Source organism: Ipomoea triloba, chromosome 1, assembly GCF_003576645.1.
Source record: "Ipomoea triloba cultivar NCNSP0323 chromosome 1, ASM357664v1".
NCBI classification, from domain to species: Eukaryota; Viridiplantae; Streptophyta; class Magnoliopsida; order Solanales; family Convolvulaceae; genus Ipomoea; species Ipomoea triloba.
The window spans coordinates 35,526,339-35,549,461 of record NC_044916.1 but is presented as its reverse complement, the minus strand read 5'-3'; the positions used below and the strand labels follow the sequence as shown (position 1 = coordinate 35,549,461).

General features: G+C 35.7%; 3 protein-coding genes across 3 annotated transcripts; 2 read left to right on the top strand and 1 right to left on the bottom strand.

Annotated features, from left to right (window-relative positions):
• Window positions 1-1,781: 1,781 nt before the first annotated feature.
• LOC116032191 lies at window positions 1,782-9,936 on the bottom strand. The gene is made up of 23 exons (XM_031274644.1): window positions 9,558-9,936; window positions 9,346-9,410; window positions 8,503-9,144; window positions 7,917-8,155; window positions 7,737-7,808; window positions 7,518-7,652; window positions 6,958-7,085; window positions 6,575-6,880; window positions 6,260-6,347; window positions 6,063-6,168; window positions 5,856-5,969; window positions 5,386-5,549; window positions 5,140-5,260; window positions 4,837-5,061; window positions 4,557-4,747; window positions 4,296-4,463; window positions 4,108-4,213; window positions 3,325-3,462; window positions 3,025-3,189; window positions 2,746-2,946; window positions 2,472-2,666; window positions 2,312-2,383; window positions 1,782-1,977 (listed from the first exon to the last, which is right to left on the bottom strand). The coding sequence occupies exons 2-23, from the start codon at window positions 9,391-9,393 to the stop codon at window positions 1,825-1,827; spliced, it is 3,777 nt and encodes a 1,258-aa protein (XP_031130504.1). The 5' UTR covers window positions 9,394-9,410; window positions 9,558-9,936; the 3' UTR covers window positions 1,782-1,824.
• Window positions 9,937-15,151: 5,215 nt separating this feature from the next.
• LOC116017757 (chaperone protein DnaJ-like) lies at window positions 15,152-17,977 on the top strand. The gene is made up of 5 exons (XM_031258389.1): window positions 15,152-15,525; window positions 15,641-15,718; window positions 15,828-15,903; window positions 17,565-17,638; window positions 17,720-17,977. Exons 1-5 carry the CDS (start codon window positions 15,349-15,351, stop codon window positions 17,789-17,791), a joined length of 477 nt encoding a protein of 158 aa, XP_031114249.1. The 5' UTR covers window positions 15,152-15,348; the 3' UTR covers window positions 17,792-17,977.
• A 1,781-nt stretch (window positions 17,978-19,758) lies between these two features.
• LOC116031993 (14-3-3 protein 10) lies at window positions 19,759-22,635 on the top strand. Its single transcript, XM_031274377.1, has 4 exons — window positions 19,759-20,345; window positions 21,503-21,625; window positions 22,101-22,217; window positions 22,327-22,635. Exons 1-4 carry the CDS (start codon window positions 19,848-19,850, stop codon window positions 22,345-22,347), a joined length of 759 nt encoding a protein of 252 aa, XP_031130237.1. The 5' UTR covers window positions 19,759-19,847; the 3' UTR covers window positions 22,348-22,635.
• The last annotated feature ends 488 nt before the right edge of the window (window positions 22,636-23,123 follow it).

Sequence of the window (23,123 nt, the reverse complement as noted above, 5' to 3'; positions counted from 1 at the left end):
GTAATAAAGGCAGATCAGTTTACCTGTCCCATCCTATCCCAATAGCCACGGCAAAGTGCTACAAAGACAGTAGGACCTAAGATGGTATATAGATGATTTATAGTACTTGTTAACTGGTCCTTCAATGGCTGCATTTTGCTTCTCACATCTGATTCCGTCAAGGCATCCTTAGTATCATGCAATATCTTCTTCAGCTTTGTGCTTCCCTGTGCCTTCATCTAAATCAGAGAAAGGCACGAAATGAACAAATGGTCTTCGTAGAAGGAGGTTTCAATATGATTTGTAAATACTACTTACATTTTCTGCAAGCTTGTCGACGACTGCTTGTAAATAATTTTTGAACTTGGACCTAAGCATCACAGTCACCTCGCTGAGACGTTCTCCCGGGGCAGTGTTTCCCCCCTCAGGAATATATGACCCCCAAGACTTAAATTGCTGCTCTATTTTTGGGCGCAATATGTCAAGCATGCGCTTCATGGAGTTCAAAAGGATGCCAAGCTGGAAATTAAAGAAAGATGGTGTTTAGATTTTTTTTTTTTAAATATGCATTTTGAACAAAATTGAAGAAGTGCTTACATCATCTGGCATTACATAATGGCATACTGATCTTTTGGCAAGTTTTTGGACATATTTATTTAGTCCAAACTTCTTAGGTCCCAAATTCTCCTTCAGTGGTGACAAGACATCTGCATACTGCTTCTCTAGAGCCTCCAAAATTGCCTTCTCAATATCAGCAACAGCCTATTTAATTAAAAGAAAAGGAGAATATACAAGTCAAGATGCAGTGATGAATAATGACAAAACTTCTACAGACTGTATAAAGATATAGTGCAGTAGAAATAGCTTAAGAAGAATGAGGTCTCCGTCAGGACATACACTCTCCAAGAAAGAGGAGTACTCAGGCCAGCGTGAAATGATGACCTCATAATCGTTTAGAGTCTCTTTCAGTCTATCATACATTTCATCAATAAACGGGGTTGTTGAGTGCTGTGTGCGAACTCCTGACCACTTCACCTGCAAGTAAATGAAGTTCCTTTCATGACTGATGGAAATGTAAAGCACACAAGTATATATATAGAAACGAGAGTGCATAGCTGCACCAAAAGAAAACTGTACTTAGTGATAAGATGATTTTTGCAACTGAAATTGATTAAACTGATATGAAGAAATCTGTGCTTGGCAAATTGAAAACATTCCCTATGTTAAAGAAAGGAATAATGCTTTCTTCAGCATTGATTAGATAGAAAAAAACAATGCATTTACATGTTGCTTGTTAAGAGTCCCACATTTTAAAAATAAGAAAGAATATATGGGTTTATAAGGCTATGGGTTAGACTAGCAAATTGATTGGATTCAATCTTGTGAAGTTTTAGTTCCTTATCTCTAAGTGCTTGTTTGGGGCAATTTATTTTGGAGCTTAATACTCGAAAAAAGCATAAGCTAGGCCAAACACTAAAAAGAGAAAAAAGGCTAAGAGGCAAAGGTCCCTTCTTCAAAAAGCTCAAAAGATCCAAAAGTTGATGCTTTCTGAAAAAAGCCTCTTTTTTCATAAAGCTCAAGCTAGGCCAAACAAGCACTTCGTCAAAATAAATTCTAAAGCCTCATTGCAAAAAGTCACACAAACATAAAGTATCAGCAAGATAGTGTTGAATATATTACCTTGTCTAGCTTGCATGATTCAAGCAAAGCAAGTCGTCTATCCTGAATCCAGAGCATAATATACAAATGGAANCCCCCCCCCCCCTCCACCCCCACCCCAAAGTATGGGGAAAGAGAAATAGTTTTCCTATTATTTTGTAAGATATGTACACAAAAAATGGCATTTTAGTAATAGTAGTTTGGGCCCTTGTTAGCAGATCCATCTCTACAAAGCATTGATCTCACTTCAAGAATGGACCTTGGAGGCTCCAGGTCCTTTTCTTGAAGTGAATGTCCTAAATGCTGCTGCATCTGTGAGGCAAATGTATCATCCAGAATCTGCAAGAACCAAAGGCCAAAAATATCACAATGGGAGTATACAATAGGGATTTGCTAGTTGATTGTAGTTTAAGTAACGAGGGAAACTCGCAGCCACTACTCTAGCCGGCAAAAGAACACAAGGAAGTAAACCAGCCTAGGTTGTCCATAGGAGACTGGCTCAAACCAAGAAGGTCAATAACAATAAGCCGCTCTTGTTGAGAGTCGAGCTTTGTAGCCTTGTGGTTACCAAGTTAATAGTCTTACCAACTTGGTTGGAGTTGACCCCAATTAATTGTAGTTTCAACACACAAGGAAATGGATGTATGAGGTGAGAGATTGATTGGTCACTCACCGAGACAGCAATGCGCGAGTTCTTGTACCAAGCTCGATTCTCTTTCCTGCTCTCCAGGAAACTGAGAACGTCCTGCAGAAATGTATAAACAAGAACTAAGTTGCAAGTTTTGGTGAATACTTGCATGATAATCAATAGTAATAAAGGCAGATCAGTTTACCTGTCCCATCCTATCCCAATAGCCACGGCAAAGTGCTACAAAGACAGTAGGACCTAAGATGGTATATAGATGATTTATAGTACTTGTTAACTGGTCCTTCAATGGCTGCATTTTGCTTCTCACATCTGATTCCGTCAAGGCATCCTTAGTATCATGCAATATCTTCTTCAGCTTTGTGCTTCCCTGTGCCTTCATCTAAATCAGAGAAAGGCACGAAATGAACAAATGGTCTTCGTAGAAGGAGGTTTCAATATGATTTGTAAATACTACTTACATTTTCTGCAAGCTTGTCGACGACTGCTTGTAAATAATTTTTGAACTTGGACCTAAGCATCACAGTCACCTCGCTGAGACGTTCTCCCGGGGCAGTGTTTCCCCCCTCAGGAATATATGACCCCCAAGACTTAAATTGCTGCTCTATTTTTGGGCGCAATATGTCAAGCATGCGCTTCATGGAGTTCAAAAGGATGCCAAGCTGGAAATTAAAGAAAGATGGTGTTTAGATTTTTTTTTTTTAAATATGCATTTTGAACAAAATTGAAGAAGTGCTTACATCATCTGGCATTACATAATGGCATACTGATCTTTTGGCAAGTTTTTGGACATATTTATTTAGTCCAAACTTCTTAGGTCCCAAATTCTCCTTCAGTGGTGACAAGACATCTGCATACTGCTTCTCTAGAGCCTCCAAAATTGCCTTCTCAATATCAGCAACAGCCTATTTAATTAAAAGAAAAGGAGAATATACAAGTCAAGATGCAGTGATGAATAATGACAAAACTTCTACAGACTGTATAAAGATATAGTGCAGTAGAAATAGCTTAAGAAGAATGAGGTCTCCGTCAGGACATACACTCTCCAAGAAAGAGGAGTACTCAGGCCAGCGTGAAATGATGACCTCATAATCGTTTAGAGTCTCTTTCAGTCTATCATACATTTCATCAATAAACGGGGTTGTTGAGTGCTGTGTGCGAACTCCTGACCACTTCACCTGCAAGTAAATGAAGTTCCTTTCATGACTGATGGAAATGTAAAGCACACAAGTATATATATAGAAACGAGAGTGCATAGCTGCACCAAAAGAAAACTGTACTTAGTGATAAGATGATTTTTGCAACTGAAATTGATTAAACTGATATGAAGAAATCTGTGCTTGGCAAATTGAAAACATTCCCTATGTTAAAGAAAGGAATAATGCTTTCTTCAGCATTGATTAGATAGAAAAAAACAATGCATTTACATGTTGCTTGTTAAGAGTCCCACATTTTAAAAATAAGAAAGAATATATGGGTTTATAAGGCTATGGGTTAGACTAGCAAATTGATTGGATTCAATCTTGTGAAGTTTTAGTTCCTTATCTCTAAGTGCTTGTTTGGGGCAATTTATTTTGGAGCTTAATACTCGAAAAAAGCATAAGCTAGGCCAAACACTAAAAAGAGAAAAAAGGCTAAGAGGCAAAGGTCCCTTCTTCAAAAAGCTCAAAAGATCCAAAAGTTGATGCTTTCTGAAAAAAGCCTCTTTTTTCATAAAGCTCAAGCTAGGCCAAACAAGCACTTCGTCAAAATAAATTCTAAAGCCTCATTGCAAAAAGTCACACAAACATAAAGTATCAGCAAGATAGTGTTGAATATATTACCTTGTCTAGCTTGCATGATTCAAGCAAAGCAAGTCGTCTATCCTGAATCCAGAGCATAATATACAAATGGAACAATTCCTTTGCATCAACACCTCCTTTGACTGGCCTGGAAGAATTATTTACTAAGTCAGTATAAATTAAAGCGGGTAAACTAATTGCAAGAAGTGCATTCATGAGAGGGAAAATACTTGATATTCCAGTTGGCAAGGTCCCTCTGAAAATCCGATGTTGCAATCACAAGTGCGGTTACATGAGGTGATGGGCCTGTTGGAGGGCATGCAATGAGGAATGCACGCAACCTACTACAAAGTTCGGCACTATATATGGCAGAAGACAGGTTTGGAAGATCTATAAAACTGCAATTTCAAACAGACAAAAGAATGAAGCCAAATGCTCATGAGTTGCATGTCTATGAGTTAAAAACAGCATATTCACAAAATAAGGTATACCTGGGAAGTATATTTTGATTGTGGATCTCTATATCTGTAAAAATTTCATTTCTAATGTTTGTACACAGGGATTTCATTCTCTGATAAGCTGTAGAAACAGTCACTGCGTCCATCAAAGTTGCTTCATTATTACCACTAACATATTCATCAGTATCAGTCAAATGCCTTCTCGATCTTTTCTTGGCAGCTGCCTGCAGTGTGTGCACAAAATTTCTTGTCAATAAACATTGAAAAATAGGCAAATATCTAGACTCTATATCACAATGCATCCCTTTCGAACCTGGAAGTGGCTATAAAGCTTATTTTGGACCTCTGGAGATAAAATATCATGAAGAAGTGAATATAGCTTAACAGCAGGCTCCAACGCAGGTGGTGCCACCCCAGTAGCAGGTCTGAAAATGTCCATTAACCCTGATGGTGCTGACTCATCCAACAATTTGTAGTTTTCAAAAACTAATGCAAATATCTGTTCTAATTGATCCTCGATTTCTCCTAAGATGCGATTCTGGAATACCAAAAGAATGTTATTTATGGATAACAGTATTCACCAGGATAAACACTATTTATTGATTCAAAGCCTTACCTCTTGATGGCTTAGAGTGCTCCTGGAATTGCCTTTCATCATTACTGGCAACAACAGTTCATACACCAGAGTTAGACAATCGGCTGTCGGGGTTGCTACATCCATAACATATGAGAGGTACCTGTGATGACACAGCAGTTCCTCTAGCTTAGCAACTACGGAGTAAAATATAAAAGTGGTAGGTATGGGAAGCAGATAACTTGCTCAACTAGCATCTTAAAGAGCCTTATTGCATGTATCTTTTACCTTAGCCTGGTATATGTATCAGAAACCCCATAATATGAAGCAAATTCAGAGAGCAACCACTTCCACGGGCCATGCAGTAATAATTTTCTTTGTTGGAAATGCTGAATCTTCAAGGCAACTTCTAACACCAAGTCATATGCCACAGTTTCTGCAACTGAGCCACACTGAAACAAGAACAAATATGTGTAAAAACTCACAATAAGAAACTAGTGTATTGATCTTTTTATATTACATCTTGAGGGGGGTTGAAGTGCCAAGGAAAAATTAAACCATGAGATGAAAATGGATATCCCTTCAGGAATGTACCATCATTTCAAGAAAAGGAAAAATAAAAATAAAAAATAATAATATAATAGACTCAAACATTTTGGCAGATTTGCTTGTACATTCGATGCATAAAATTTTATTGTGGTTCATTTTTTTCTTCTTTACATTCCACATAGAACTTATCTTGAGCAAGGAACATTCACCTTGAGATTGCTATTTTCATCAATAATTGTTGAGTAGTTTATAAACAATTGCACTTTTCCAACTAGCTCGTGTTCTGGCTCATGGTATAGGGACCACCACCGCAGTTTCTCACCCTGCATCATTATCCAGTGTGAGTATCAAGAATTATCAGTTTCCAAAAAGAAAATCCAATCTCCATAGAAGGAAAAAATAAGAATAATAAATACCGGTTCCTCAGCAATTGTAGCCACTTGAGCAAGGACACGACCATAATGTTGGCCTTTGGAATCATAAACTTCAACAATTAGATCATCTGCTAGGCTATCTGGAAAGCTGTTCAGTAGATTAAAGCAGGTTCAAATTAAAAGAGGGCATGATTCATCAAACAAAACAAAAAGACATCAAGGATCGCAAGATAGCATACAATATGTGGGTTTCACTAGATCCAGGCTGCATTCTAACCACATCCTCTTCTCTGGAACTTTTTAGTCGCAATAAGCAAGAGTATGACTCTGATCAAATGAAAAGTTACTTGAATAAGATTCCTTAGTGGAATATCTTCAGGAGATAACCCAATTGGTACACCTTTTAATTAATTCATAATATATATATATATATATATGGCTATAGTTAAATAAATCACATCAGAAGAGGCTTGACATGTAAATAGTGTACCAAAAATTACATAAAACAATACATCTGTAAATTGCTATGTAAGATTATTAAAAAGTTTGCATACCTTGCACAGAGTCATAAGATGATGGACTGCTGCGCAGAGATGTGACTCCTATTTTCAGGAGCCCAGAAACTTGTTTTATGTATTGAGTACTTGCTTGCATGTATGCCAAGCTTTGGCGTGAAAAAGAACCGTTTCTAGGAGCTTGAGGAGCAAACCGGACCTTGCAAAGTGCTCGCCATCCAGAAGAGATAGATAATCGCAGATTATATAGGCGTTGCTTTACACAGTCCATCTTTAAATTTGGGGCTTTCAAGGATGAAAAACTACATCCAGTAGGTGGGTCAACAACCATTTTCACTCGTTTAACTGTAAAATGCACAGTGTTAGGAGAACCTTTTAAATAATCTAACACTGGAATAAAGAAAGTTAATGGCAAGCATTACCTTGCACCTTCATCTTTCCAGCCAATTGCTTAGACTTTGGAGCAGCCCCCTCAATTGCAGTCTCTGTCCTTTCTGATGAACGCTTTGCCATCAGGTCCTCCTCTGATTGTAGTAGGACCTGTTGCAAACTGTCAACCAAGTATAGGGGATGGAGTGGTTTTAGATTGATATGTACATCCCAAATCATTCATTAAGTTTGTGACATTTCCAGATAAGATTAAGATAAGTCTTTGCTTGCATGTGGAATGATTTGTGGTTTTACCAAAATCCTACTAGCCAGTTTTCAAATGATTACCGGTAGTATTTGGATGTCAAAGCAATCATATTTATAATTTTCAAACTTCAACATTGACATTGTTTGAAACCAAAATACATTTATAGTTACAAAATCGACATGTCGTGACATTTGTCATTTTTCCATTTTCACTTAATATTATCAGCTGATAAGTGACAGAGTGACACTGTTTATTCTCAGTAGTTGTTGTTAAGTAACCCTTTTATACAACAGGAAAAAAGATGAAACATTTTGAAAATGCATCAACTGAGAGAACAAAACTTGCCTAAAAGCTTCCCGTAACAAAGCACACTCATTCTCCAGAAACATTGGAGCTTCCATACAACCTCTGGCCCATGCATGAAGACAAAGCCGTACACATGCATCATATGCAATAATACGGTGCCAAGGGCCCAGTGCGCTGGGATTGGATAAAAAGATATCAGAATAGGTAACAATAAGAAGAGAGTATGCATTTTAGTCACTAAGTTTAAAATAGAATTACCTGACATGAAATGTTGGCAGCCGAGTGGGATGGGAACCTGAAGGTCCACCATTTTCCACACCAACAGTAGTCCTACAAAACAGAAAAAGAAATTTTTAGCATATAATACTAAAAATTATTTTTCCAATTCACTTATTAAGGCCTAATTGGTTTATAGACATGATGGTAAAAAGTAAAAACCTCAGAGGTGAACCAGAAAGATTTGTAACATTCTCCTGCTTGTGAATGCTGGCTGAAATGTTTGCATGTGCCCCTGCTGAGGGACCATTTGCATCCACTGCAGATGATTTACAAGTAGCTCCAGAGGCCGGAACCTCATCATTATCTTGTTTGATTTCCCCAGCAGAACCACAAATGGGAGGTGCACTGGGAATTTCTTCATCAAAAGAAACTTTCCCCAAACTTCCAGCAACCATATCCTGAAATCACATTTGCTTAGCAAGTCTATATCTATTGTCAGTAGAACTATATCAGTTAAAAATCCCATATTCTCAAACTGATCATGCCACAACAATATTTATGTTGCTTACTTATCTTTGATATGTAGCATTCCAAATTCACACATCATAAAGATGATAAGTTCCCGTTTATAATTTTATATTAACATACAATCACAACAACTAGCTATGTGGATGTATGTCAAAACTGGAATGTAAATATGCATTTATTACAAACACATGTAATGTATATATGCATTTATTACTTAGTAATCTAACAAATGAAGCCCAATACGTGGATACAGCATTTCAACTAGACCACAAAGTACCTTCTGCGTCAAACTCCCCCTATTCGATTTTGAGGGAACACTGGATGAGTAATCTTCAGATGCATAAGTTGCTGACCTTAGAACAGTTCCACTATTGGTCCCGACTTGTGTGGTGGAGAATTCCGAACTTGCTGCCGAATCAGACTCCTCCTCCTCCTCCGTGTAAGCACCGCTTCTCTCGGGGAACCTACTAGTTCCCCTAACTGCTCTTTCCGCTACATGGCCAATCCCTCTTCCAATTGTCTCCCTGGATGAATTAACATCAACATCATCGGAGAATGCACTCTCGCTGCCATACTGTGGCACACGCCTTTGTGCATAATTATAGTATCTCTGAGCTGCGCCCCTGGCCGGGAGTCTCTCGTCCTGGGGAGACGAGTCCAGCGAGTATCTTCCCCCATAAACCTCCTCCTCTGAATCTGTGCACATATCATTCTCAGAGGCTGTCCCATTGTCATCTGAATCGGCATGAATGACTCTAGACACCGGGATCACCCCCGACAAGTGACCGCTCTGGAACTTAGAAGGCGGAAGCCCAGCACTTCTGCCTCCACTCCTAAGACCAGTCAGAGTATCAATCCTGGCCCTATGAGTCGACATTGGAGTATAATGAACTTCATTCTTATGATTATTACCAGAACCCTGCAATTCCAATCCCAATTTCAATTCTCCTTACTAACGAACTATCAAACCCCAAAATGTCAAACTAGATACGACAATACTTGACTCGCAATTTGAAATTTGAAATTCACGAATTAGGTTAAAATCTATTTGGAATCTAGTCAAGGACGATTAGAAAATCAAAAAAAAAAAAAAAATTAAAGAGGAAGAGCAGAAGATGACCTCTCGAACCCATTTGAGGGCGTTACTGTCCAAGCCCTCTGTAAACATCTTCCTTGATCTCCTCTCTGCAAACAGCCAATAACATCAAAAAGAGCTAATTGCAGACTTGCAGTGCAGCATTACACAAACACCAAACACATACACATTACACAATACAGACCAAAATATAATAAAATCTACAGAGGGGTTAATAAAGGAGGCATGGGCATTACCAGAATGAGAGAGAAAGAAAGTGTTTCCAGAAGCGAGAAGAACAATTCCAACACTAAAATTAGTTTCTAAAGCGAGATTATAAAGGTAAGAACTCCAACTACACTGCTCACTCTCTCACTCTCTCTACTGCGCATGATCCCTCATAGGACAAAGGAAGGGGATTGAGAACAGTGTGTATTCCTTAATAATGTCGGATTAAGGAATTAGATTTAGCTATTTAAGGTTGCTAATGGTGGTTCTGACCTGGGGAAGAAAATCAAAGAATTCCTGCAAAATCTTGAATAAAACTGGTTTTGTTTATTTTAGAAGAATTAGTGAGGAATTTAATAGGGCGTAACAAACGGTGGTGGTGGTGGTCGACGTGGCGGTGGACAGTGGACGTGGGGACGGAGGATGGGGTGGTGGTTTGTTTGTGGTGACTCAACAGAAAATTTTTATAAATAAAATGAAAAAGAAAATAAGTCGAACGTTATAAAGTGGGGCTCACTTTCTCTCTCTCTCCGTAGGTACCAGTCACATGCTGTCCTGGGGCCCATAAATCTGCACTTTTGTTTGTCTCAGTTTTCAAAATATGGGCAATTGTGTCAATTCCCCGTCCATCGTTGCCTTGCTCAGTAAGACTTCCTCGTCCATTTTCCTTTTATAAAATTAAACTTCAAATTTAAAAGCTCATTTCTTTATTCTTGAATCTTGATAGTTTTGGGTATTTTGGTTTTGGCAATTATAAATTTATAAATTTTTAAAGTTTTATATTATATGAGTATCAGAACTTGAATGTCCTCTTTCGTCAATCGTTATACCTGCACCACGGTGCACATAGCAATGTGCACCACATACGTAAACGACGTTGTTTCGATGTTAGTGAACGCGTACGCGAATGACTACAAGGGAATTCATTATCTATAATACACATAATCATTATCTAGAATACACATAACGTTTGCCTAGAATACACAGAATGTTTGCCCATAATACACAGAATATTGACACAAAATACACAGTACTCATCCTCCTAACATTCGAATGCACAAGCACATCACAACCTATGTTAATAACATGAATACACATAATATTGACACAAAATACACAGAACTTATCCTCCTAAACATTCAAATGCACAAACACATCACAACATGTGTTACTAACATGAATACACAAAACGGTTGCCTCGAATACACAGAACGGTTGCCTATAATATACAAAATGATTGCCTGAAATACACAGAATATTAACATAAATACAGAGATCGACCGAAACGGGAAACGTGATTTCCAAAAAAACGAACGGTTAGTTTACAATGCTCAAAATGACGTCGTTTACGTACGTGGTGCACGATATAATTTGCCCTCTTTGGTGGATGATGCATGTTATACATAGTTTTCTGAGTATAATTTATATATTTTGTGTCTTTTATAGGTTATTGCATCAAAATAATTTCTAAAGCACATATTCATGTAATGACTATGTGTTTTTATAGTCATTTAAAAAATTAAAGAATCTTTTAAAATATGTATTTTATTCATTATGCGTTGTAAATATTTTATTTGTTTTTTCACACTTTTAAGTAGTTTAATATTTTTAGGTTTGACTACTAGTTAATTTAAAAAACCAACTAATTTTCTGACTTTTTTTTTTAAACCATAAGTCCAACAAAAAGTAATAACATTCAAATAAAATTAATTTCCTACCAAATTCATCAACTATATTTGATGACAACACTAATTATTAGTGACCTTGTTACAAAAATATTTACATTAAAGAAAATAATACTCATAAAACATTCATGTTATTTCAATATAGTTTTTCTCTATGCATTCTCTTTGTTTTAAATTGATTAGACAATCAAACACGTTTGTTACATTGTTGAACACTATCAATTATGCATTATGTGAATAACTTTTTTTTTTTTTACAAATATAAACATTATCTCTCGTCTCCCAACCCTCTCCCTTTGTGCTCTATTTCATTTGACCGTTATGATCTCTATTTTTATTTGTAATCTCCTAAATATTTTTTTTTATGTATATCTCAATTTACTAAATTTAAAATCATTATGGAATCAAAATTTAGATGATAATTGAACCTGCAATTTGGCTAAACTTAGTCGTAATATCACAAATAATTACACAAGACCATATATTAAAAAGAATTAAATATCAAACAACCAAGTCAATTTTCAACTGAAAAACTTCTAATTCATCAATTAGAAAACCGTAGATGTCATCAATTTTGTACTTAATAATTGTTGACCTAGTTCGCATCTTATTATAAAAAAAAAATTGACTATTCATTATTTATTATTTTATACTCAATCAAATAATTATAAATTTAAATACATAATATTTGTTTGAGTACTACTGACTCTGTTACAATATTATTTGTATTTATAATTATTTTTCGTCATTTTAATGGCCAATGTATGGTTCCATATCAAAATCTACAAATTATTTATACGAATTTAGAAAAATTCCCTCTACGATAAAAACTTGCAGTCATTATCTATATAATAATACTTTACAGGTAATACAAAATAGATAAATCAAATTAGGAAGACCATGTGTGACGGGATCAACTGAAAAAGATATTAGTCATGACATCCATGTACAAAACGTTATCCACCCACATAATCATCAATTTCGGGCCAATACTGTTGACACGTACAATAGTTATCCACTCACCCGACTATCCATTTAGGGCAATAATGTTGACTATTATACCAAAATGGTGTGCATTAAATAACCTCTGATCTCGACAAATGATCATGAGGAGGTAAACCAATTTATGTTTCTCATAGATGACCGACTCAAACGAATAATGTCAATAGGTCAACATTGTAACATTGTGGTTACCAAGTCAACAACTTGACCAACTTGTCTACTATAAATATATAGCAAAATTTTAATGTACTCCATATCCATTAACACCAGTACCTCTTGCATGGAAAATAACAAAAAAGGTAAAAGGAAAAGACTTTAAATTAATTGGCATCGAATATTGTGAAAACATTATCTTCATTATACTCTGTACAAATCAAAAACTTTATATAAAGAGAATATAATCCATGTAAAAGACACTTATACGGATTGATACTACATACTTTTTCAAAATATATATACTTTTATAAATTAAGTAAATTTATTTTTACTTTTTATACAGCAATATTTACTTTTAGTTATAATTAGTCATTATTCTTACCATTGGAACATCATACTCAAATAATAATAATAAATTAGTTACTCCAAACTTAATAATCATTGTACGATGAACTTTAATTTGAATCTTCACAATAACCCCCAGGTGCAGCCGCAAGATTAATGTTTTGTTTAATAATTATATTTTCTTTGTTGTTGTTGTTTTTTTTTTTTAAATAATTGCTTTAAATTCAAATATTTTGTCAAACAGCCAACAACCTCAGGTATATGTCCCACCAACTAAAACCTCAGCAAAAAGTCATCATCTCATTTGCTCCCACTTTTATGTTTCAAAATTAGAATTATGAGGTTGATTCGGTTTCATGCAGCATGCTTCACTCATCATTTATAGATTTAAACCCTGGCATATAGTTCAATCTTCAAATCTAGTATGAAACAAATTAATACAAGTCTTTATCATACTCCGTTAATGGGATAATTTATATCTTTTTAGAAATAATAAAAAATTGGATAATTTATTAAAAATACACAATATATTAATTGTATGTATGTACATAATATGAATTATAAGAGTATTAAACGAATTATAATCCACATTTATAGTTTGTTATCTAAACTCACAGTTATAATTGTATGTACATGATTTTATAATTTTCTATAAATATCAATTGTCACACTCATGAATTAAATAAAAAATCTTTTCATTGTATTCAAACCCCTTTTCACGAGTATTAACCAACTCCCACCCCTTACAACACAACCAATGCTCATAGACCAACCAACTCTTTTAATTTCTTATTCTGCACAAAAATGTTGTCAACCAAGAATTAGTAATTGAAATGACAGGAACCTAAATCGCACATAATCTTATCTTAATCACACCCCCTGTGGGCGATTACAGCTAATTGATTAAGTAGTTTCAAATGGTCTGATGCTGACTTGCTGTTGAGCGTTAAAATAGTCTTCGTCCGTCGTTTTCGCGTAAAGAAACAAAGTCGCAATTTCTATGTGTTACTCCACATGCAATGGTTGGATACTTGACAGTCCAATCCTAATGTGCATTGTCATCATCATCTCTTCAGCCATCCTCCTTGTCCATTTTGCGTCAATGATTGGTGATTTTGAAATGGGGATGTTTTAGAAAGACTGGCCCATTTTGTATATGTGGATTTTGGATGTAATTGAGAACAATTCAAACATGTAAAATGGTTTGGTTTATTTCAAAAGTTATTTGAAATTTAAATACTGCTAAGAGTTTGAATTTGTATGTACGTACGTGACAACATCTATAATATAACTGTTTCCCAGCAATGATAGATTGTTCTAATCAATGAGATTGACTTAAAGTATGAGGTTAACCCACTTCACAAGTTTAACTTGGTTCAAATAAGAGGCTCAATTCAGCTCATCAAGGTTGAGATGAAGTGTGTTGGCATCTTAATGACTTCATAGTAGGAAAAGAATTTCCAACTACATTCAACCAAACAGCTAAGTGTTAATATAAGTATATAACCCGCCGACCCAGGCACATTAAGCTACTACGTCAAATAAACAATGTTGTCCATTTGTCCCCACAAGCTTTCCAATCCTTGCAATCTTTAATTTCAATCTGGTTTTTGCTGCTTGCTTTAATTTGAAAATGTTACTTCCTTTCTCAGTTGATTAGTATACAGCTTTAATTACTCCGAATTAGATTTGACATTCTCACCGGTTAAAGTCACAAGACAGATTTTATGAAGTGTTAAAATTATGGACTTTCTAGTAAATTAAAGGGTTGGCACAGTCATTAGGGGAGATACCAACAAAATCTCAACCCTATTACAACAAAAGCAATACTCATATATGTTTGTGGCTTCCGTTACCAAACAAGATTGTTTTAACAATCAAAGGTTAACTGATTACATTAATTACACGTTTGTATAAAATAGATTTGAAAGTGATTTGGTTTTCGAGTGATTGGAGCAAATATGATTATACATTATGTATGGTTGCTCTAAGTCTCTAACAATTAATGTACATTATTATAACACAAAGTATATTATTTTAATTCATAGTATATATTATTTTAATTCATAAAATTCAATGACGTCATTTTGAACCGTGGGCCAGACAATAATTTGTCACTTGATAAAGGCATGGACAAAAACTTGATTTGATGAGCATGTTCTAATATAAAATGATGCGGTTTTGGATCGAGCCCATATATAATTTGGCCTTGTGTATATGAGTGGGCTCAGAACTGGTTCAGGATCTGATGGACAGCAGGGCCCAACCCAGAAAGCCCAATAAAATTTTCCCTCATTGATCACATTTTACTTTTTGGAAATTGGAACAGACAAACGCCATTGTCTTGACCCAATCAAGAGCTACGTGGTGACACCTCAATCTCAATTCTTAAACAATTTCGAACTATTCTGTACACAATAATACAAATGATTGTTCAGACTACACCTATTTTCCTCGCGGATTTTGTTTTCTGTTCACTTCCTGTACAAATTAGAAGTCGTGTTGATTCATCTGGGGGATGCCTTTTTAATCGGATAAATCAATTCATCCTTATTCCATCTGCTTCGCCGCCGGCGACGGCGTAGATTCGGAAGTATTCATTCTATTTTCCTTTGAATTTTGGTGGAAAGAGATGATGTGGGATGATTGGGAAGACGATTTCCGGCAGGTCCAAACCGTAGAAGAATACAACTGCAGTGCTCGGCACCAGGAACGACAACGGCGGCGAGACGGGGAGAAGGAGGAGGTGGAAGAAGAAGAATCTCCTCACATTAACTTCGATTTCTTATCTCTTATTTCTGCGCCTAAGGTATTTTTTTCTCCCTTTATGTGATTGCTATTGTTTTCTCCATATTTGTTTATGTATTATGTCGTTATGCGGTTTGAAATGTGTGTGTTTCAATATGGTGAATGTTGTTGCATAGGATTATTATAGGATACTGGAAGTGGACTACGATGCTACGGAGGAGGCCATTCGATCAAACTACATTCGTCTCGCTTTGGTTTGTATATTTCCTTCACTCATCTTTTTTTTTTTTTTTTTGCAGGTTTGACTTAGCTGATTTAGCTATTCTCTAGCTTTTGAATTTAACTTTTTTGTTTGTTGTACAGAAATGGCACCCAGACAAGCAAAAGGATCATGGCAGTGCCACCTCGAAATTTCAAGAGATAAACGAAGCTTATCAAGGTTATCCTCCTTTTCTACTTGCTGACTACTATACCTCTTGGTTTATTATGACTGGAAAACGTCTATCCATTATTAATCTATGTTTGTTGCCCATTATCAGCTTGACTATTGTTGCTGGAACCTTATTCCCCTTCTAAAACTGTAGAGATGACATTTTGCTGGATAATTGTTAATTCATTGAACATAGGAGCAGAAGAATTACATGTCTATTCCTATTCCTTTTTTTGTGAGATGTAAATGTTAGGATAGCAACAATGTGGAACAAGACAGAGATTCTGGAATGTAATCTTTTCAATGCACTTAAATGCTTAACAAGCTTATGTTAGGGATTACTGTAGCACCAGTTTTAGGTAAAAGCCATCCTGAGAAGTCCAGGTTATGATGATGAATTAATTTAGATATGGAATTCCTATTTATAACAGAATGGTTAATGCATTGCATGTTTGCCAAGTGCCAACCATACTATTCTGCTAGATGGAATGAATAGACTTTGCAAAGGGGAAAAAGAACTTTTTGTAGCAGGGCTTTGTTTTTGGGAAGGAACAGAACATAACATTTATAATTACTCTGCCTAGTTTTGTAGGTTTTTTTTATGCTTCATATGTCTCCAGAATATTCATTAAATGCAGATCATAACATTACTGATTTACTGTTCAATTTGGAGAATTCACATAAATTTTTCTAGCAAGTTTTTAGTTGCTTGTCGATATGTGATATTTTGGATTAATATGAATACCAGAGCTTAATCTCTGCAATTCTTGAGAAGAGTGACAACCCTTAAATAGTTAAATTCGGAAGTAAAAGAATGCAAATGTTTTTGTCATTGACCAACATATCAAAACCTCAAAATTGAAGAAAATTTTCAGTAAGTTGTGTGAAAGGGATGCCATTTAAAAAAAAAAAAAAAAAACCTTTGGAATTGCCTTATAACCAAATTATAGAAGTTGATCATTTGAAGTTTGGATGGAAAATTGTGGCTAGACTTTTGCACACATGACACACATAAGCTTCTGACAAGAAAACTTTTGGAATCTTCAGTTTACTTGGCTCTCTTGATTTTTTAGTGAGAGCTCACTTTACAAAAAGTTCTAGGGACTTAGGGAGTTCTTGATGTCTAAATAGTCAAGCTAGGTGATACTTGCTATAATAAGTTAATCATTTTATGGACACATTCTATGACTTTATGTATATAAATAAATTAAGATATATCAAATGGGAAGAATATAGAAAAATGATGACCAAAGGAAGGGGAAGAATAGGGACTTAAAAGTAAGATGGAATACTGCTGTTCTGGACTAGAGAGAAAAACACTTGTGTAGCCAATACGACAAATATGCCGAATTTGCTACACTGTTCAATGCTTGCATACATAAGTACTTTCAAGTAGATGATACTGTTAATCTAAATGCCTAGTCCTTTATTGTCCTAGTAACTATATGGCTGTTATACCTGACTCTCAAATCTGCTTATGCCATACATAATGAGGTGAAGAATGTCTTCCTGGTAGTTTAATTCAACTTAAGCTTATACATGCGTTTTACTTTTCAAGTCAAGTTTCACCACCCTCTGTATTCATCAGATTGCAGTTTCAATAAGTCACAGCAGTGCCTACTAATTGCCAAATCATATGGTTTCTGATATTTAATTCGACTGTGTAACAGTTTTGATTGATCCAGTGAAACGTCAAGAATATGATAGGAAAGGGACACTTCGTGCCTATGACTACAATATAGTGGTAAGTTATACCCCCTTTGTTTATGTCTAGTTTGTTTTCTCATGCTTGATCACTGATACAATCTTCCAACTGTGACCAAAGGATTATCTTAACCGTTACAAGGGTCTTATTTTGACGTGCAATGGTCTTGGCATGAAGCACTCGATATTGTGAAGCAAAGATGAACTCATTTACCATCTTGTTACAGCATCATATTTCAGTGAATTGCAACTTTGCAAGTACACGGATGAATTTGTACCTTGTAGTAGATCTTTACTATAGAGGCTTATGTATCTACCATTTGCTCTTGTACAAAAACAAATTTGACACAGGCAATGCCATTGATCTTCTTACTGCTCATATGATCTCTTGTGACAAACTCACAAAAGGTGTGTAAACAAATTGTTTTCCAACAAGATGGAATCGCCCACCCCAAAATGCACACCCACTGTGTTGTGGGTGATACTCAATCTTTGGTCTCTTATGACAAATTTCACCTTTGTGATCAGTAGAGTTGCAAATTATATGATCTCACCTATGTATCTAACCTGTTAGGCTGTGCAATTGTTATGAAGTCAATAGCCTATTATCTTCATTGATTTTATCCAATATAGCATCTTTCCTCTTCTTGGAAATGATGTGCAAGAAGGAAACTTTGGCTGTATATTATGTCAAAAACAACGGCGGGCAATGGCCAATGGGGCAAGTTATATTGTGGACCATAGTTGCTTTAAAAAATTTGTAATGTAACTCCTTCGATGTCCGACAGCCGACGGCGATGGAGAGCACCTCCTCGGACAGCGAAGAAACCAGGAGAGACAGCAACCCTTGATCACGGCGAGACCACGCAACAAACGCCGGATTCCGAACGCGGGCAGCAGCAGCGGACGAGGTAGCAGCAGACACGGCAGGGAGGAACTCCTCCGGGCAAGGACACGATCCATCAACAAGATCAATGAGATCATGGCCACGTAGAAACGGGAGAACCTGAGTACGCCAAAACAAAAAATTGCGGTGGTTGAGTTTGATGCTAATGTAGTGATGAGCAGAAGAGAGCGCCGACACGGGAGCCGGAGAGCTCCGACACGGGAGCCGGCGCCGCAGAACTCACAGCAACATCTGAAACGGTCCGCTCAGAGGCAGAGCCGTCATTCGTAGCCATGGGAACAAGAACGAAACCCTAGCGACTGATACCAGATGAGAACAATTATGTTTGTATTAGAGTTCACACAATATAACTGTATGAATACAAGAGTATATATACAAGAGAATCATAAGTAAACTGAGAATCATAAGTAAACTAGGACTGAGACTTATAGTATGACTCTATTATGTAGAGTCCTAATATAAATAACTAATTATTTAACATATTAAATTTAATTTTTAATATGTTAAATATTTATTTTTAGATAATACAGAGTAATATATTAAAAATGAACTTATAATGTATGGAGTATTAAAAAATTAATATATTAAAAATAAATCTTTAATATACTTGAACTAAGCATGTATATTATGAAAAAATCAATATGTTTTCCCAAGAATTATGATGTGTTCAACGTATATTTAATAATTTTTTGTAAATCTTATTATTTATCACCTTGAGAAAAAAATAGGTTAATATTCTTATTTGTAATTTTTTGTTTATAATACTATTTAGTAGTATTTAGTCTATGAGTGAGATCCTTTAAAAACCATCTAACAAATTTGTACCAAATTTATTTTTTGGGTATAATTTATTACTCAAAAACTTAAAAACATTTGAATCACTTGGACTAGATTGATTTAGTATTTCTTAATTAGCTATCTATGAAACATTGAAATATTCAATAGAAGAATTACTATTATTATTATTATTGTTGTTGTTGTTGTTGTTGTTGTTGTAGTTTGAATATAAAATTATAAAACAAATTTAAATTTAAAACGAAATGTTAAAAGATTAAATTTTAAAAATTTAAATACAATTTGTATATATATGAATGCTTGTACCCTGTACAAAGTTAAAAATATTCATTTATTCTTACACAATTTTTTTTTTAAAAAAAAATTATTTTGAAATTGTACGAGAAATACTGATTGTATGGTAGGGTTTTTGAGTGTTGATTTAAAAAGAAAATATTTTATTTGCCCGAAGGAATCTGAATGTCGCTCTAAAACTGTCCGCAGAAAATCAGCCAAGTCATTTCTCTTGTCTTCTCTATTTCTCTCAATTCTCTTTCTACCACTGTAAATGGCGGCCGCCTTAGAAGGCAACCTTTCGCGCGAACAGTACGTCTACTTGGCCAAGCTCGCCGAGCAAGCCGAACGCTATGAGGAGATGGTGCAGTTCATGGACAAGCTGGTTCTAGGTTCCACCCCAGCGGCCGAGCTAACTGTCGAGGAGCGTAACCTCCTCTCCGTAGCCTACAAGAACGTTATCGGCTCGCTCCGAGCCGCCTGGCGCATTGTCTCATCTATCGAGCAGAAGGAGGAGTCCCGAAAGAACGAAGAGCACGTCTCCCTCGTCAAGGACTACCGAGGAAAGGTCGAAAACGAACTCTCTCAGGTCTGCGCCGGCATCCTCAAGCTGCTTGAATCAAATCTGGTTCCCTCGGCTAGCTCCAGCGAGTCCAAGGTGTTTTACCTCAAGATGAAGGGCGATTACCACCGCTACCTCGCCGAGTTCAAGGTTGGAGACGAACGAAAGGAGGCTGCTGACGATACTATGAACTCCTACAAGGCTGCTCAGGTTGACTAATTTCGATTTTTTTGTTACTTGCTTGATTACTGTTGTTTTGAGTTAGACTGCTTTGTGCTTTTCCATCTATGTTCACAATTAGGGCTTTCTATTGTTGTAGTATGGATTAAGATTACAATAAGGTATCATGTGCTTGTAGATCACATCTGCCGTAGTTATTAATTCACTAAGATTTGTGCTGAGACTTTGAATTTGAATCGATATATGTTGGTAGAGTGCTAGGTTTTTGTTATAAGTTTATGCATAAGCTAGTATATGATGACTAATTTGGAGCAATTCAACCTTATCAATTGAGATTTTGATTTAATTTGGATATTAGAAGTTTATTTTGTTATGGATGTTCATATATATTCTACGGACTAATGGAAATTTTAGGGTTTATTGTTTTGTATCTAGAAATGTTTCGGTGCCACTCAATCTTTTGATGTTCTTACCTAAAAGGAGGGGGTGTGGAGTGAGATGGTTTTCATTAGTTTTAATGTTGGGAATTTAGTTATAAATTTGTAATTATGTTTTAACACTTAGGGGTTTGAATTATTGGAGCAACTTGTGATCGCGATATGGAGTTGCATTATGATATATACTTCATGTTTGAATTCTTTTGCAGTCTTTCTTATGTATGCAATTTTGATATCTTGTTGAGCCTCTGGTTTTCTTGGTTAGCATGGTTAGGCTACTTAGGCCGGAATGTACTGCATGTCACTGCATCCATTAAACTTCAGTTTAGAGGGTTGGGCTGTTTTGAAACTTGGGTCTGGATACCTTTAATGAGATTGTAACAAGTGGTCTAAATATGCTCCAAAGGTGTTAACAACATCTAATATGCATATTTTTTCCTGTCTAAATCGCATACTTTGCAATTACCTAATTGCCCCTTTCCCCAACCAAACAGCATTCAGCAATTTCACAGTAGAGAAGGAAAAAGTATAAATAACAACAATGGTTGGAATATCTACTCGTGATGCATCAAAATCACATTAAAGTTGGGAGTGGTATGTACTATGTAGTGATTGGGTCTGGAGAGGAGGTTGTTTCATGTATTACAGCTGTTGCCTTTCTCTAGTAAATGTGAAAAGAAAGTTCTATCATTGGCCATATATTTGAATTGCTTCTAAATATGTGTTGTTTCCTATGTTTTACCATTGAAGGAAGTTGCTCTGGCAGATCTGTCCCCAACACATCCCATAAGACTGGGTCTGGCGTTGAATTTCTCAGTTTTCTATTATGAAATTCTCAACTCATCTGACAAAGCATGTAGCATGGCAAAACAGGTAAACATTTTCTATTTATTAACCTCTTACATTATTCTGGCATTTATATATTATGCGACCTAGTACCTTCAGGGGAAGGATATGAAAGGTTCTGAATTTGATTTATAAGATCCAATAATTTTATTATCTGGTGGATGCTACAATAGTGGTCTTGTTGTACTAGGAGCTATGAGGTTCTAAGTATTTCACTGGACCAATGAGTTGAAAACTTGAAATAATATACATATTTGAAGGAACATGGTCTTGAATGATCAAGTAAAATCCAGCAACAGCTTTTTATGGTTCTGACTTGTACTGTCAGTGCTTGGTACTACACCATTTTCTTTTGTCAATATTTTGTGTTGATTTTTGCTTTTCCAATTAGCTTTTTGTCCATATGTTTTTACTTTGATGGAGACATTATAATGTTTATTTTCAGCTTCAGTTATGCGCGCTCTGTTGTAATTGACTTTGTCCTATATATGTTTCTATATAGGCATTTGAGGAAGCCATAGCTGAGCTGGATACCTTGGGTGAGGAATCATACAAGGATAGCACCCTCATAATGCAACTCCTACGAGACAATCTGACCCTCTGGACTTCTGATGCCCAGGTTAGTGCATGAAATCTCTTTGGAAATTACCATTTTGTTCATATTCTCACATTTGCATCACGACCTAGTGAGGTGCTTCTCTTGAACTCTTGTTCTATACTACACGCAGGATCAGTTGGATGAGCCTTGATCAGGCCAACAAATCATTATACTCTCCTTTTCGGAGGTGGGCTTTGAATGTCATGTGCTCGCTAATTTTGTGTTGTTTATGAACTAGGGTTGTAATCATATAGCATATGATGTGTTTCACATTCAACTCTTTTATTATGTAACTGCTGGGAGGCACTAGTTGCCATATTTCCTTTTTGTTTCATTGTATTAGTTACTCTCAAATGACAGCATATTTTCATTCTGAAAGCAGATATTGGGGATTGAATTCTGATATAAATATATGATATTTGGGATTTTGTACTTTCAAGCGCTGGTAGTGATTGTGAATTAAACATGAACTCAAAAGTATATTACCAAACCAAAACATATGTTATTATACTATATTTAAAGAATCAATATTTTTTGTATAATTTACACTTTCTGCATAGCTATGAATTATTGTGCAATAATCTAGTACACAAATTTCACATTTACTCAACTGTTATGGTATGGTCACATCCATAACATGTACTCTTTTGTCATTTAATTAAAAGAGTGTATGAGATATAGAAATTACATGTTGGACAAGAGATGTTGGACAAGAGATTTGAACAGTGTGTCAAATTTAAATGAAAGAGTAATTGTGACAAACAAATGACTAAATATGACAATATAACAACAACCACCACCGAAAATGAAAAGTGAAATTTGTTCTAATAACATTATATACATGTTGATGGCTTGCTCAGATTCCCTTCTCCTAGGACAGATATTCATTGTGACCATACTTCATGTTTATCGAAAATGCGTTTGGTG

Coding starts and splice junctions, on each gene's coding strand:
- LOC116032191 (XM_031274644.1), bottom strand. CDS start 9,393: ATGTTTACAGAGGGCTTGGACAGTAACGCCCTCAAATGGGTTCGAGAG. Junction 7,086..7,517: donor TTGTTACGGGAAGCTTTTAG/GCAAGTTTTGTT, acceptor CTTGGTTGACAG/TTTGCAACAGGTCCTACTAC. Junction 2,947..3,024: donor ATTATGTAATGCCAGATGAT/GTAAGCACTTCT, acceptor TTTAATTTCCAG/CTTGGCATCCTTTTGAACTC.
- LOC116031993 (XM_031274377.1), top strand. CDS start 19,848: ATGGCGGCCGCCTTAGAAGGCAACCTTTCGCGCGAACAGTACGTCTAC. Junction 21,626..22,100: donor CATGTAGCATGGCAAAACAG/GTAAACATTTTC, acceptor GTTTCTATATAG/GCATTTGAGGAAGCCATAGC. Junction 22,218..22,326: donor TCTGGACTTCTGATGCCCAG/GTTAGTGCATGA, acceptor TACTACACGCAG/GATCAGTTGGATGAGCCTTG.
- LOC116017757 (XM_031258389.1), top strand. CDS start 15,349: ATGATGTGGGATGATTGGGAAGACGATTTCCGGCAGGTCCAAACCGTA. Junction 15,719..15,827: donor ACTACATTCGTCTCGCTTTG/GTTTGTATATTT, acceptor TTTGTTGTACAG/AAATGGCACCCAGACAAGCA. Junction 15,904..17,564: donor GATAAACGAAGCTTATCAAG/GTTATCCTCCTT, acceptor ACTGTGTAACAG/TTTTGATTGATCCAGTGAAA.